This window comes from Salmo trutta, chromosome 14 (assembly GCF_901001165.1).
Source record: "Salmo trutta chromosome 14, fSalTru1.1, whole genome shotgun sequence".
In the NCBI taxonomy this organism is placed as follows: Eukaryota; Metazoa; Chordata; class Actinopteri; order Salmoniformes; family Salmonidae; genus Salmo; species Salmo trutta.
In genome coordinates, this window is record NC_042970.1 from 72,647,660 (window position 1) to 72,661,206 (window position 13,547).

The 13,547-nt window shown below is 39.7% G+C and overlaps 2 protein-coding genes and 1 long non-coding RNA gene across 8 annotated transcripts in view; all 3 read right to left on the bottom strand.

Moving 5' to 3' along the window:
* Positions 1-2,079, bottom strand: part of LOC115147307 (glutamate receptor ionotropic, NMDA 2B-like) — a 129,543-nt gene extending 127,464 nt beyond the window's left edge. The window contains 1 exon segment of the mRNA XM_029689487.1: positions 1,861-2,079. The gene's annotated coding sequence lies outside the window, so the exon portion shown is untranslated.
* A 4,357-nt stretch (positions 2,080-6,436) lies between these two features.
* The window catches only part of LOC115147308 (activating transcription factor 7-interacting protein 1), a 55,452-nt gene continuing 48,341 nt past the window's right edge, over positions 6,437-13,547 (bottom strand). For all 6 annotated transcript variants that reach the window (XM_029689489.1, XM_029689492.1, XM_029689491.1 and 3 more), the window contains 2 exons: positions 13,344-13,417; positions 6,437-7,454 (listed from right to left, as the gene is read on the bottom strand). In XM_029689489.1, coding sequence (XP_029545349.1) covers positions 6,972-7,454; positions 13,344-13,417 — 557 coding nt within the window. In that variant the 3' untranslated portion in view covers positions 6,437-6,971. The remainder of the gene's footprint in view (positions 7,455-13,343; positions 13,418-13,547) is intronic.
* Positions 8,165-12,102, bottom strand: LOC115147311 (uncharacterized). The gene is made up of 2 exons (XR_003866314.1): positions 11,474-12,102; positions 8,165-10,873 (listed from the first exon to the last, which is right to left on the bottom strand). It is a non-coding gene; the product is annotated as an uncharacterized LOC115147311 (long non-coding RNA).

Here is a 13,547-nt window from a genome sequence, read left to right on the forward strand (position 1 = left end):
ATAAATAGAGTAAGGGGATGAGGTAGATAGGAGGGCTGTTTACAGATGGGCTATGTACAGGTGCAGTGATCTGTGAGTTGCTCTGACAGCTGATGCTTAAAGTTTTTTTTGCATGAAGAATGGTGTTATTTCTATCGGGGAAAAAATGAAGTAGATGCTTTAGGTTCGCGAGACCTTATTTATGATTTCCTTATGCGTAAAGGTGGTGGAATTATTAGGGAATTAAATCAAGGTCAAAATACGGTGCATCTGTAGACACCTCTGCTGTACCTTCATTTATTCCATCTCCATCCAAAATGAATAGCAGGTGAATAGCACACTATTATCATGCTTAATAGAGAGAAAGATACATAAAAAGGGAATTACGTTAATTTACACGCACTTAACTCGGGTCAGAATCGTGCCCTATGAAGATAAATAGATCAAACCAACAAGACAATGCAGCCATACTAGACCAGGGATCTTAATTTGACCTATATTGCCACAGCAAAATAATCCTGCAGCAACAGGATTTGAACGTTTAGTCCATAATGTTGCTTGATCGGTGGTTAGGTTATTAAACTGGCCAAAAGCAGGCTACATGAAAAGTACAATATTGTTTTTATAACTTTGTCAGCGTGGGTTTTCAATGGATTTAACGTTTAGTCCATAATGTTGCTTGATCGGTGGTTAGGCTATTAGCTGGCCAAAAGCAAGCTACATGAAACAATAGTGTTAATATAACTTTGTGTTAGTGTGGGTTTTCAGTGAATTGATGTAAATCACAAAGCATATTTTACATTATAGAAATATGGGCATATAATTAAGACTTAGTCTTAATTATAGACCTAAAAATCTATCAGTCTGACCCCTTGACTTTTTCCACATTTATTTATTTATTTATTTTATTGAACCTTTATTTTCTCAGCAACAAAAGTGATCAAATTAGGATCCTACATCTATACATGAACAGTATCACTCTGTATTGTAGCCTACTGTGTATTTGACCAATAACATTTTATTTTATTTGCTGTACTGATTGAGTGAGTTATATATAGACACAAAACAATGTGTTTAGATGGAGAGAGGAGAGGAGAGGAGGGGCAGGCCTAAAGACTACATCAGTGATCATCAACTAGATTCAGCCGCGGGACGATTCTTGAGCGGATGGTCGGGGGGCCGGAACATAATTACATATCATTCCTAGACAGCAAATTGACCGCAACAAGCCCAAACAGATATAATACTTGACTAAAACATAATAATTTCAAACCTTGCTTACATTTATATATGATCACGTGTCTCTCTATGCGTGGGAAATGCGTTCCAAAATTCAAATCACTTGGAGATCATTTCCTGGTGTTTTTACAGTCTTTTATGTGTTTTGCTCAAAAAACTTGGGGGGCCAAATCAAACCACCCCCAGGCCAAATTCAGCCTGCAGGCCACCAGTTGGGCAACCCTGGATGACACAATGAGCTGTTCTATACAGTACAGTTCATGTAGAGGGTAAATGTATAGAACACGTATTAAGATCAGAAGCTGTGATAAGACAGTGTGGTGAGGATAGATCTAAAAGGACAGAGAGAGATCTAGATAGATACTTTACACCCCTTTAGAACGCAACCTACTAATCAAAGTTCATCCGGAATACACACACAGACAACCATACATGCTAGTGCGTGCGCATACACGCACACACACACACGCACACGCACACACACACACACACACACACACACACACACACACACTTATACTCTCTCTCACACGCCTGCAAGCACACACACTTACACTCTCTCTCACACGCATGCAAGCACACACACCATACATGCAAGCAGAGGCACGTACACACACACACACAGTTCAATCCACTACTCACCTATTTAACTCTTGTCTGTAACTCATTATTAATTTAGTGGTGATCAGAAGAGTGGGACAACAGTAAAGACAGAGCCGCCACTTGAAAACACAAAATGTGGTGTGGGTTCCTTAGTCCTTCATGGTGAAATCAATAAACAAAGCAATAAACATGGGGTGTTTGTTTGAATTGAACCCCCTTTTTTTATCCAAGAAGAAGAAAAAAGACAAAAGTTGAAGATGTAAATGCTATTGATTGAAATTGTTTGTCATAAACTGTGTGTGTGTGTGTGTGTGTGTGTGTGTGGGCTACATTAATAACTTATTTTGGATGAACTGGTGATGCTGATGATTGAAAAGGGACCTCCCATAAGACATAATACTCAGACGCTGAGAAGAACCATCATAGAAAAAGAGGGGAATTTGACAGAGAGAGATGGAGAGCAATGAGATGAACAACATTCTTCTCCTACTGATTTCTATTCTTATCTGTCTGTCACTATTTCAAACCTACACACACACTGTGAACAGCGGTCTTCAGATGTGTCGCAAGTCAAGGCTTTACAAACTTTTTAATCTACTTTTCAACAACTAAGCCCGGAAGTCTTTCCTGATTTCCGTGCCTTTTGAGATACAAGAGAGGTGAAATACAAGGAAGGGGAAGAAACAGCTTCAGAGACAATTAATGGAGAATTGTCCATTCTAGTTGAAAAAACATCAAAACGAAATGAGGGGGCCGCTAAATGCAAGATGCAGAAACAAATGGAATTGAATACTAAAAGGGAAATTGGTATGGGACGTTTTTTACTTTTAGGTCATGTGTGCGTTACAATAATTCATGGTGTGTGTGTGAGAGAGAGAGAGAGAGAGAGAGAGAGAGAGAGAGAGAGAGAGAGAGAGAGAGAGAGAGAGAGAGAGAGAGAGGGCAAGTGGGTGGGTGGGGGCGAGAAAGCTAAATACAGGTGATGGACCAGCTGAATGAAAGAAATTGAAAATCAAGCATTAACCATGATATGTCAAACAACCAGAAATAACCATAGGGGTCCAATAATACCTTACCCAACACTAGCAGTTTTCAAGTTTACCGTCCAAATACACAGTTTGCTCAATCACAAGTCAAAACTTCAGGCAAAACGTAATCATTTTGTGCTAATGTTCCAATTAAGACTCAAAATGGCATCAGGCACATATGAGAAATGCAATGTATAAGGCGAGACAGAGAAAATGCCAAGATAGATAACTGTATTCCTCAAAGACAACAATTAAAAATGGATGAAGTTTGACTGAACTGACACGGCAAAAGAATGGGCATGGGAGAATTGTGAGACCAACATCAACTGACTATGAGTACCAGATATAATCTCTCTCCTTTCGCCATAGTTTAGTGTGTGAGTGTGTGTGTATGTGTGTTTTATGTATACGTAAAGCACACACAAATACACACACAGACAGACAGATAGACAGACACTAAACAATAGTAAACCTACCTAGAGTTACCAATTCAAGAATCCCGCAAAATTGTGATGCATAGGATGTGGGTGAGGAAGGACCAGAAGAGGAAGAGAAGGAAAATGGGGGGAAAGGAGTCATTGAAGAAGAGTTGTTGTTTAGTTGTCTCTTTCTTTAAAAAATTCAGTCCAAGTTAATTTACATCTGAGTTTAAAGACAGAGAAAGAGAGGGAGAGGAATGTGCTGTGGAGAACTGGTGTAAAAGGGTAGAGGAGAGAAGGAAAGGAATAAGGATCGAAAGGGATGGAATGGTGAGGAGGGAGAGAGGAAAGAGACAAGGGAAAGAAAAAAAGTCTCCAAATAAAAATAAAAACTCCCCCTCCTCTCTCTCTCACTCATAAATAGAGGAAATTGTACAGCAGGTAGATGGAGAAATAAATGAGGAGGCAAATGATGGAGAGAGCGAATATATGAAAAGATGAAGCACCTCCCAACACCACGATAAGGAAGAGAAAAAACATACAACGAAAGAAAAAACTGAATACTCCAAAGCCTTCCGTTTTGGCGGTTTGTGTGAGCTGAGAGGAGGGTTATCAGTAATTTCTCCAACTGTTACAAATCTTCTTCATCTCTTCCTTTTCTGCCAAAAACAGGAGCCTTCCGGTTATTTAAGATGTAAAGCCTTCTCCAGGACAACTGTTAAACGTGTCAAACAGGCGACATGCTGAGGTACTACCCAGAGCTAGAGAGAACGTACAACTGGCACCTCCATCTGCCTTAGAACGTAGAACTCAAAGTGCGCTGACTCGCTGTCCACCCCCTCCTCTACCAGAGCGGGGGAGAGGGAGAGAGAGGGAGAGAGGGAGAGAGAGAGATGTGTGGAGGTGGGTCCCTCTATAGGATTTTGAATTAAAGGGATGCAGGTTCTCATTTGCAACAAATCTCTAGGAAAATCTAATATAATAAGGAGAATGGCTCCCCCTATTGTCAATAATGAACACCTGCTACCTGACAATTTACTACAACATCCGTAAGCTCCCAAGCACAATTTTGTGCCAGAAGCTTGTGTGGAATCAATCTAAAAGTGCTTTGTGCTTTTGCTGTTTGACTTAGTAGGCTCATCATGGCAGGAATTCTGACAGTTTAGCTTTGAAGAAGTTGATGAGAAGATTGCAGTTAAAATGTAGGTCAAGATTTTCCTATGTAATTGACTCATTTTTCCTCTTGCCAATGTAAGATGGATATCCATCTATGGCTGCCTTTACACAGGCAGCCCAATTCTGATCTTTTGACACTAATTGGTCTTTTGACCAATCAGATCATATCTTTTGCCAATAATTGGGCAAAATATCAGAATTGGGCTTCCTGTGTAAATATAGCCTATGCTACCTTTATTTGCCAGATTATCCCAGCTGAGCTTAGTCATATGCTATGGACTGTGATTGTGTAGGCTAACTAACCTATGGTTGGACTCTAGACATAAAAGCTGTGACGGAGGGGGTAAATGCCCATAGAGAAAGATAGAGGTCTCTAGTGGCCAAAAGGCCATTTTAGCATGGGCACCGCCATTGAGGGCTTCCACCATCTTAAAGTAGTCAAAGTAGTCAACTGGGTGGGGATTCCTATGGGTTGTAGCCTCAATGGCTCTGCCCATGCTGTCACAGATGCTATAATGGCAGAGATAAAGATGAGTCCTCTAACTATCTCTATGTTAAATACCTACTAAAGACAGCTGGGCTTACAAATATAAAACCTAATAAACACCTTATTCCTGACCTCTCTCTACTTCACAGATTGTCTGAGAATTCTTTGAGCACCCCAAAGAACCAGCTGTGGATTCTTATCATGCTTCTGGAATAGAACATCCTCATGTTGTGCAGTGCTTTATTCATAGCACATGTTCACATACAGGACAATAGGGGGGAAACACACAAGTGTCAGCCTTTCATACCTTAAGTGCCACTCTTGTAGATCATGTGTGGAGAGGGATGGTCATGGAAGATGGTGTCAGTGTTGGATAATGACAGCTTTATTGGTGGGTTTCTGAATGGCTGCCACCCTCCGGATCTCTTCAGCTGCTGACAGGAAACTTCTATAAAAGTACCTCCAGGTGCCATAAGATTGGGTAGCCTAATGTCAGATTGTTGGCTGGAGAGAAAGAAACATGAATATTGGTCTGCAATGCAAGTAATTCCTTGCAACATTGACTAATACTGAATCAATTGACTGCATAATGGTCTGTAATAAAAGCAATCAATGACTACTTCAGTACACTACATAAAGCTATGACACGAAGGCTGTGTTTAAACAGCCACTCTAAAAACCCGAATCTGACTTTCCTTCTACATCCAATCGTTTTTATTTTTGTCCACTCAGTTTTACATGTGACCCACATCTGATTGGAGCATTCAAACTGATGTAGCCTCTGAAGTAGTCCCAAGGATCCCGGATAGCACACTGATGCAATGCTCATTTCCTGTCACCGTTCCTTTACATTTTGGGGTGATTGTCATGATAATAGCAGGTCACGTGCAAAAAATAACACTTCAGATCAAAAGAATCTGAGCGTCCAGACAGAGGTCGCATATGGAGGATATGGTTTGTATCAGGATTGAGATCCACATGTAGAGGTGGTATAAATTCGAAGTCAAAAGAGCAGATTCCATGGCTGCGTTTACACAGGCAGACCAATTCTGATATTTTTCCACAAATATTTTTTTTTGACCAATCAGATCATCTTTTTTGCAAATGATTGACACAATTGGGCTGCCTGTGTAAACGCAGCCATGAAATCTGCCTTGTTTACACAGCACAACAAATTCTTATGTATGGGCATATCCGATTCATATCTGACCTTTTCCCAATTGTGTAAACATCAGCAAAAACATGGAATCTGTTCCGATTCTTACCACATTCGTATGCGATTCTCAATTCATATACAATTTCAATGATGATAAGAAAATCACCCAAAAATGTAAAGGAACTGTGGCAGTAAATGAGCATTGCGTCTGCGCGCTATTTCAGAGGCTACATCAGTGAGAACTAGCAAATCTGATATGGGTCACATGTAAAACAGACAACGAGATTGGCTATGGGGACAGCTGTGTAAACATAGCCAAACAAAATTAATCTCACAGATTAAACACTTGTAAACTTTCCAATAAAACGTTTTATTGAATTTGTCATTCCTATTAAGTCTGGTTACCAGACAATACATACAAAATTACTATCATCGTTCTACCATCATTTAAGTTCTAACACCGATTTTGCATTCTTGTGCAATTTCTGTGAACGTTAAAATGTATTTTCTTTCACTTATTTTTTTATAAAGCCAAAAAAAAAAAATTATAATAAAAACATCTGGACAAGGGTAACAGAAGTCAACATATAAATATCTGACCTGCCATGGGGAACAATTCACTTATGTACAATAGCTTAACTCACAAAGAATATACAACGATAGGCACAACGATAACCGTTGCCATATCCTTTCTCCAATCAGAGTAGTCTGGAGTCCAACAGTGTACATTTAGGTGTTTTCTCATGGTGTGTGTTTGTGTACGTTCACAAGTGTTAACACTAAAACAATCTCAGTCAGGGTCCTCCAGAACACCTTAAAAAAGAAGCAGGTGGAATGCTATCAACTTCTTGTCACATGAAATGCCTTTTCCCTTCCTGGTTGGCTCAGCTAGGAGTCGTTGCGCTGATGACGTCAGTGCACTGCGGCTCACAGAAAGTCCCGAAGCGCCCGTACACATCCCGGGCCCGGACAGCAAAGTAATACGTAGATCCAGAGACGAATTGGGTGAGGGTACAGGCCATGGGCAGTGGCAGTGCCTTCACCTCCCCAATCTTCTTCCAGTGCTGCCCCGCTCCAGGGCCATTACCGGCCGACCCAGCGTTGTCCTGGTGGTACGCGTACAGGTGGTAGCTTTCCACCCCTGCACAGGTCAGGTCAGTCTCTGCCACGCACCAGGACAGGACGATGCCATTCTGGTTTTGCACCCTGGCCAACTTCAGCTGGGGCTGCTGGGGGGGCGTGGTCTGGTTGGCCTCCATGGGTAGCCGGCCAGGAGGCAGGGGAGCCAAGGGTAACGGGGGCAGGGTGACAGGGGGGGGCTTGGTTGGAGTGGTATTGTTTCCCATGCGTGCTTTGGATGGGGAGTCCTGGGAGGGAAACGAGAGGAGATGGAAATTAATTAGGGCAAGAAATATGCAGGAAAACATATCACAAATGTATACCTTTCGAAAAATAAAAATATATAGGACAAAGACTTAAGGTTTTCAAAGTAGCAAAAAAATAAAACAGCAATTACAATTCCCTAAAAGTCTTTTTAATGTTCATTGGAGTGTCACATAAGTCCTTATATTATTTATATTCAAGAATAAAGCCAATAATTCATTTTTAGTGATTCATATGAATGTACCCTAGTAAAATGTCATTCAGTATAACACTGTTTTTTTCATAATCACAAGGTTATATTTCCATGCTTAGACTGGCAAAAATATAACTACCCAGAAAAAATGACATTATTTTATTTTGAATACCACATATTTGATGTGTCACGGGTACAACTAAATTTTTTGAAGATTTTTTTTAAAAACTTCCTTCCTTACACTGAAAAAAATGCTAAAATCTATGAAAACATCTTTCACTTCATCTTTTGAGATTTGTTTTTGTCTCTCTGAGTCAACAAAAGCAAGTTATTGTATTTTAATAAAATACTGACGTTATACTGTATGACAATATTCTGTTACCCTGAATGACACATATCACTACGGCCCACAAATATTGATTAAATGTGATCCTTCAGCAACAACAATAATGATCCTATGAACTATTATTAGTAGCAGCAATAGTATTTTTCTTTTAGCTATTTTTTGTTGTTATAAAACTGTGTAAAAAACAGGATAAGATGTTTAAAATGTGCAGGCTAGCTAAACTTAAATCGCTTCCATACTAGAGAGAGAGAGAAATGACCCATATGCCACACACAAAGAACATGGGTTTTACTATACAACATAGTTTAACTGACACATGAGGTACAATTTAATTCAAAGGATTAAATCAGCATTGCACATTTCAAACAAAGCATTAATTAAAAAACATTCCATAAACATTGGGAAAAGAACTGTAGTTTTGCTTAAAATCCTCATGTGGATATCTTTCTCAAAGTAATGTCATGACATTACATCAGGCATTTGAAAATGCATAAACAATTATTCCACCAACATCAAAACAAAAAACATTTCTGTATTCTGAACATCAGAATATTAACCAAATCCCTTATTTGAACATCAACTGGAACTCATCAACGTTCTATAACTGAACTAATCAGTCAATAACATCTTTAAAACATGATTTCTTTTTAGATTGCTTATGTATGTTGTTTTCTTGTGTAGGCCTATGTAGTATTCTGTAGCCTAACTGATGTGTAACTTGGAATTTAGACTAATAAAGCTCTGTAAACTTTTCCCAGTCAAACTTGCAGAGTTTTGAATTCCTTTGTTTTGTAGTACGCGGCTCTGGTTCGGAGATTACTGTTTGGACATCCGACTTGAAGTAGTATGTGATGTCCTTAACTTGGGGCCACGCAATTAATTCTTTCTTTCAGCTGCTTGTTGCATGCAACTGATTTCCATCTCCTCTCCCACAACCTTCAAAACTTGGCCAACAAATGGCTGGTAATCGTAATTGACTATTATGAACTTTCCTTTTAAGTCCTCTGGTGGTTTCACCATTGGTGACAGGTTGTCTTCTGCTTTTGCATTTTGGTTCTGAAAGTCCACCTTTGTTGGAGCATTTCACTTACAGGAGATACCTGCTCGGGAGCAGAAGCAGGACACCTCCCGATGTGAGATCTTTCCAGGTTCCTTTGCGATGATCTGGTGGATTTTTAAGTTCATTTGAGAGCTGGCAACCCATTTGAAATTGCTTCATCAAAATCGGTTAATCTCATCCTCAGCAATCCAGAAGTACTTTACGCTTGACTGCGTTTTCTCCAGCATGGGGTAGAGCTCCTTTGGGCTCTGGAGGTCACCACCCTTTTTTGACAAACTCATCTGCACAACGTTTAATGGAACCACCAACCCCATCGAGTGCACATTTTCCGTGGGACTTTTCAGAAAAATTCCACGTTACCTCTTTGAAACCCATGAGAAATGGCACCGTGCTCAGGAGGTAGAAATTATTTTTATTTCTATATTGCGTGATGGGGCCATCACTCATGCATGTAGTGTGGTCAGGGCTGTTTTTTTCCCCTTCCTATCATCCAAGACAAGCTTCAGATGAGCCCACACGGCACGCTCGTCATGCCGGCGGGACTCTGAAATGGAGGCATAGGATTGGCATTCCTGTGATGTGGTCACAACACTTGTGTGTATAGTTGAAAAGCTGAATGAAAAACCTGAACCTCTGTATACAGCTGACACGCATAATTTTCTGAAAAGTCCATGTGGATTACAACCTTGTGTTCTTTAAGTGTGTCTTTAAAGTTTCGGCACTGCTCAACTTGGTGCAGCCAGTTAAACTGGTGCCTCGCAAGAGCATCCAGTTACTCGTTTAAGTTTTTAACCAGATCGAGCCACATGCCAGTCTGTTTTTTCACAAAATTTGAGAATGACTTTTCTCCATTGCTTGATTTCTCCCTTTGCCACTGTTGCCATAAAATTGGTACATTCTCTTCAGGTAGGGCCAGCTCTATTTCATCATAGCATAACTTTGCACAAACACGGTACATGCACTGCATGTTCTTGAGATCACCGACAATGGAAGACAGTAACTCGGAAACGCTTGAGGTTGTCAGCAACCCGCTTTGGCTCAACCTGTCAACTAGAAGTGTCACATTCTCGTGATCGAGACACGCACAGGTGTTGCGGTCATGTGCCTTCGGCTCTAATGTAAAATGGCCACAGTCGTAAAAACTGTCTATGACAGCGAGAGTGTCCCATCCACCTCTGAATTGTACTCTGCATGGAGTTCTTTTAGAGATTTCAAGAGTATGCGGCTCTGAATCTTCTTTTGCGTGACCGCGTATTTTCATCTTTACTGAGAAATGCAATGACCTGTGTTTTCCTCACTAAAGACATGTATTTTTCAGTTAGATTGTGTTTGAATTTATTTGACCTTTGCATGTCATTTTGTAATTTGTCACTTTTTTGTTGCGATTGTTTTAGTTTCATTTCCAGTTGGAGAATTTTCTTCTTTAGTTCTCATTATTCCTTTTGCAGCCGCTTGCAACGCTTTGACACCCTTTTCACTTTTTCTGGAGTAGAGGAAGCAAGTAGTTGCTCCAGTGTTTGAGATTGAGGCTCAAGGGTTTGCTCTAGTTCTGGAGTCAAGGACTCAGATGGTTGCTCCAGCTCTGGAGGTGCAGGTTCATGTTGTAATTCTACAAGTTGTTCAGGGGGCTGCTCAAAATAGTTTCCTTCAGTGGACACTGGAGTTAACTTCATCACCACAATAATTTGTAAAAAAAAATTCACGCCGCTTCCTCTGATTTAATCTCAATTTTTCAGCATCAGATTGTGTCATTGTATGGATCGGTGGATGATCAGGATTGACATCCTTCTTTCTTCTCTGATAGCTAAAAAATGTTACAGTTATGACACTGGCACAAAACAGGATTCACATCCATTAAATGTTATTAGTAGTCTATTAATAGTAGGCTATACAATAAATCCACTCCCTCTCCCAAACATGTTTTGTTACTATTTCACTGCTAATGTTAATAATAATCACTTTACTATAATTTGAGCCTGCGGCAAACACTTTACATTGCATTATTACATGATAGTTAAGTATTATGTACTGTTACACTAACTGGTACATTTCTATTCAATGCAGGTACACAAATGCAATTTCAAAATACCTACACAAAATAGATAGATAAAATGCCCATCAAACTACTTCAATTCAAACTTGTACAGTCTCAATTTTTCATAAAGTGCCCCAAATGTGAAACAGCATTTAACTAATATAATTCATGATCCATTTTTAATCCATATTTGTGTATGTGTGTAATATTAACTAGTATAATTAATAAGTTATACCTTAACTGCAGTGCAATAAAACACTAACTACAGTGTAATAGCGCAACTTAATGTTAAGTGTTATCCACCCAGCTTTATATCCTATTATATCCTATTCTGTTTCTGACAGTAGCATGCAGTCATGAAAACAATACCTTGCTTTTCTTCTGGTTAGTCTATCCTCCCTAGCAACTGGATCTGCGTTAATCTTTTGTCTGTGCCGTGCAGCCCTCTCCTTATTAGACAATGCCATCTACAGTATAAAGATAACGTTCCTTGAAATACCTTAAAATGCCATAAAATAGTTTAAAATGATAATATTCAGTATTCATACAACAAGTAAATATGAATTGCATGATTATATTTAGTAAACTAGTGAAAACACGGGATAGCAAAGCTACTGTCATTCAGCATAATGGGTGACATTGTGGTATAACATGAAACTTTTGTTGTGCTGAAGGACAAAAGCGTGATACTGAAGGACGGATTTCATACATAAACATATTTGGGTCAAAGACGAGACCTGTAAATTTGGTGTCCGAAGGCCATTCATTTAACACAACATAAATGTATAAATATAATATTAAATCACTCAACTCTTACCATTCTTTTGATCCAGAAATATTTGTGTTGCAAACTATTAAATTAAGGGAGTTATTGAGCTCTAAAGTGTCAAAATGTGCTTCAGTGTAACTGTCTGGGTTAAAATTCTAATGACAAAAGTGTTTTTAAAATGTATAAATTCATCGTAAAAATATAAATGAACACCCATAGCATAATTCAAATCAAATCTGGTCACATACACATGCTTAGCAGATGTTAATGCGAGTGCAGCAAAATGCAGTAATATCTAACAAGTAATTTAACAAATTCACAACAACTACCTTATACACACAAATGTAAAGGGATGGAATATGAATCTGGGCCAGCAGCCTTCCGAGGGTTAACACATTTAAATGTCTTAAGTCAGCCACAGAGAAGGAGAGGGGGGTCCCGCAGTCCTTGGCAGCGGCCCGAGTCGGTGGCACTGTATTATCCTCAAAGCGGGCAAAGAAGGTGTTTAGCTTGTCTGGAAGCAAGACGGTGTCTGTGACGCAGCTGGTTTTCTTTTTGTAGTCCGTAATTGCCTGTAGACCCTGCTACATACGTATTGTGTCTGGGCCATTGAACTGCGACTCCATTTTGTCCCTATACCGACATTTCGCTTGTTGAATTGCCTTGCGGAGGGAATAACCACACTGTTTATATTCGGCCATATTCCCCAATCTCTTTCCATGGTTGAATGCGGTGGTTCGCGCTTTCAGTTTTGCGCGAATGCCGCCGTCTATCCACGGTTTCTGATTGGGGTAGGTTTTAATAGTCACAGTGGGTACAACATCTCCAATGCACTTCCTAATAAATTCGCTCTCCGAGTTGGCGTATAAATCGATGTTATTGTCTGAGGCTTCCCGGAACATTTTCCAGCCCACGTGATCAAAACAATCTTGACGTGTAGATTCCAATTGGTCAGACCAGCGTTGAATAGTTCTCGTCACGGGTACATCCTGTTTGAGGTTCTGCCTATTGGACGGTACGAGCAAGACGGAGTTGTGGTTGGATTTGCAGAAGGGAGGGTGGGGGAGGGCCTTGTATGTATCACGGAAGTTAGAGTAGCAGTTGTCCAGTGTTTTGCTCGAGTGGGTACTACAGTCAATGTGCTGGTAGAATTTAGATAGCCTTGTTCTCAAATTAGCTTTTTTAAAATCCCCACAATAAATGCAGCCTCAGGATATATGGTTTCCAGTTTACATAGAGTCCAGTGAAGAGCTATATTAAATATAAATAGTTAGGATAATCTTTATTGGTCAAGGTCATTACTTTATATAGGTGTCCAAAGAACTGCCTATTTGTATTTCATTGTGTTGTGTTTGTTTCGTATTCATTAAAATGTTGAGAAATTAACACATAAAAATAATCTTATAGGAACTCAAATGAATCAAAGAAAAATATTAACATGTGAAATAGATTCAGTGGTAACAAACTCACCAGAGGGGGGCGGTAGTGAACTGTCAGATGAGGACCGCCAACTGATTGTTGAGGAGATGCTCTTGATGTTGTGCCTGTAAAGAGAGGACAATATGTCAAATTAGATAACATAATAAGCATCCCCTCCTCAAATCTGCGTTGTTCACAAGATTCTTTGAGTAAAAAAACAATATGCAAACTTTTACTCAGAACCACTTTTACAGA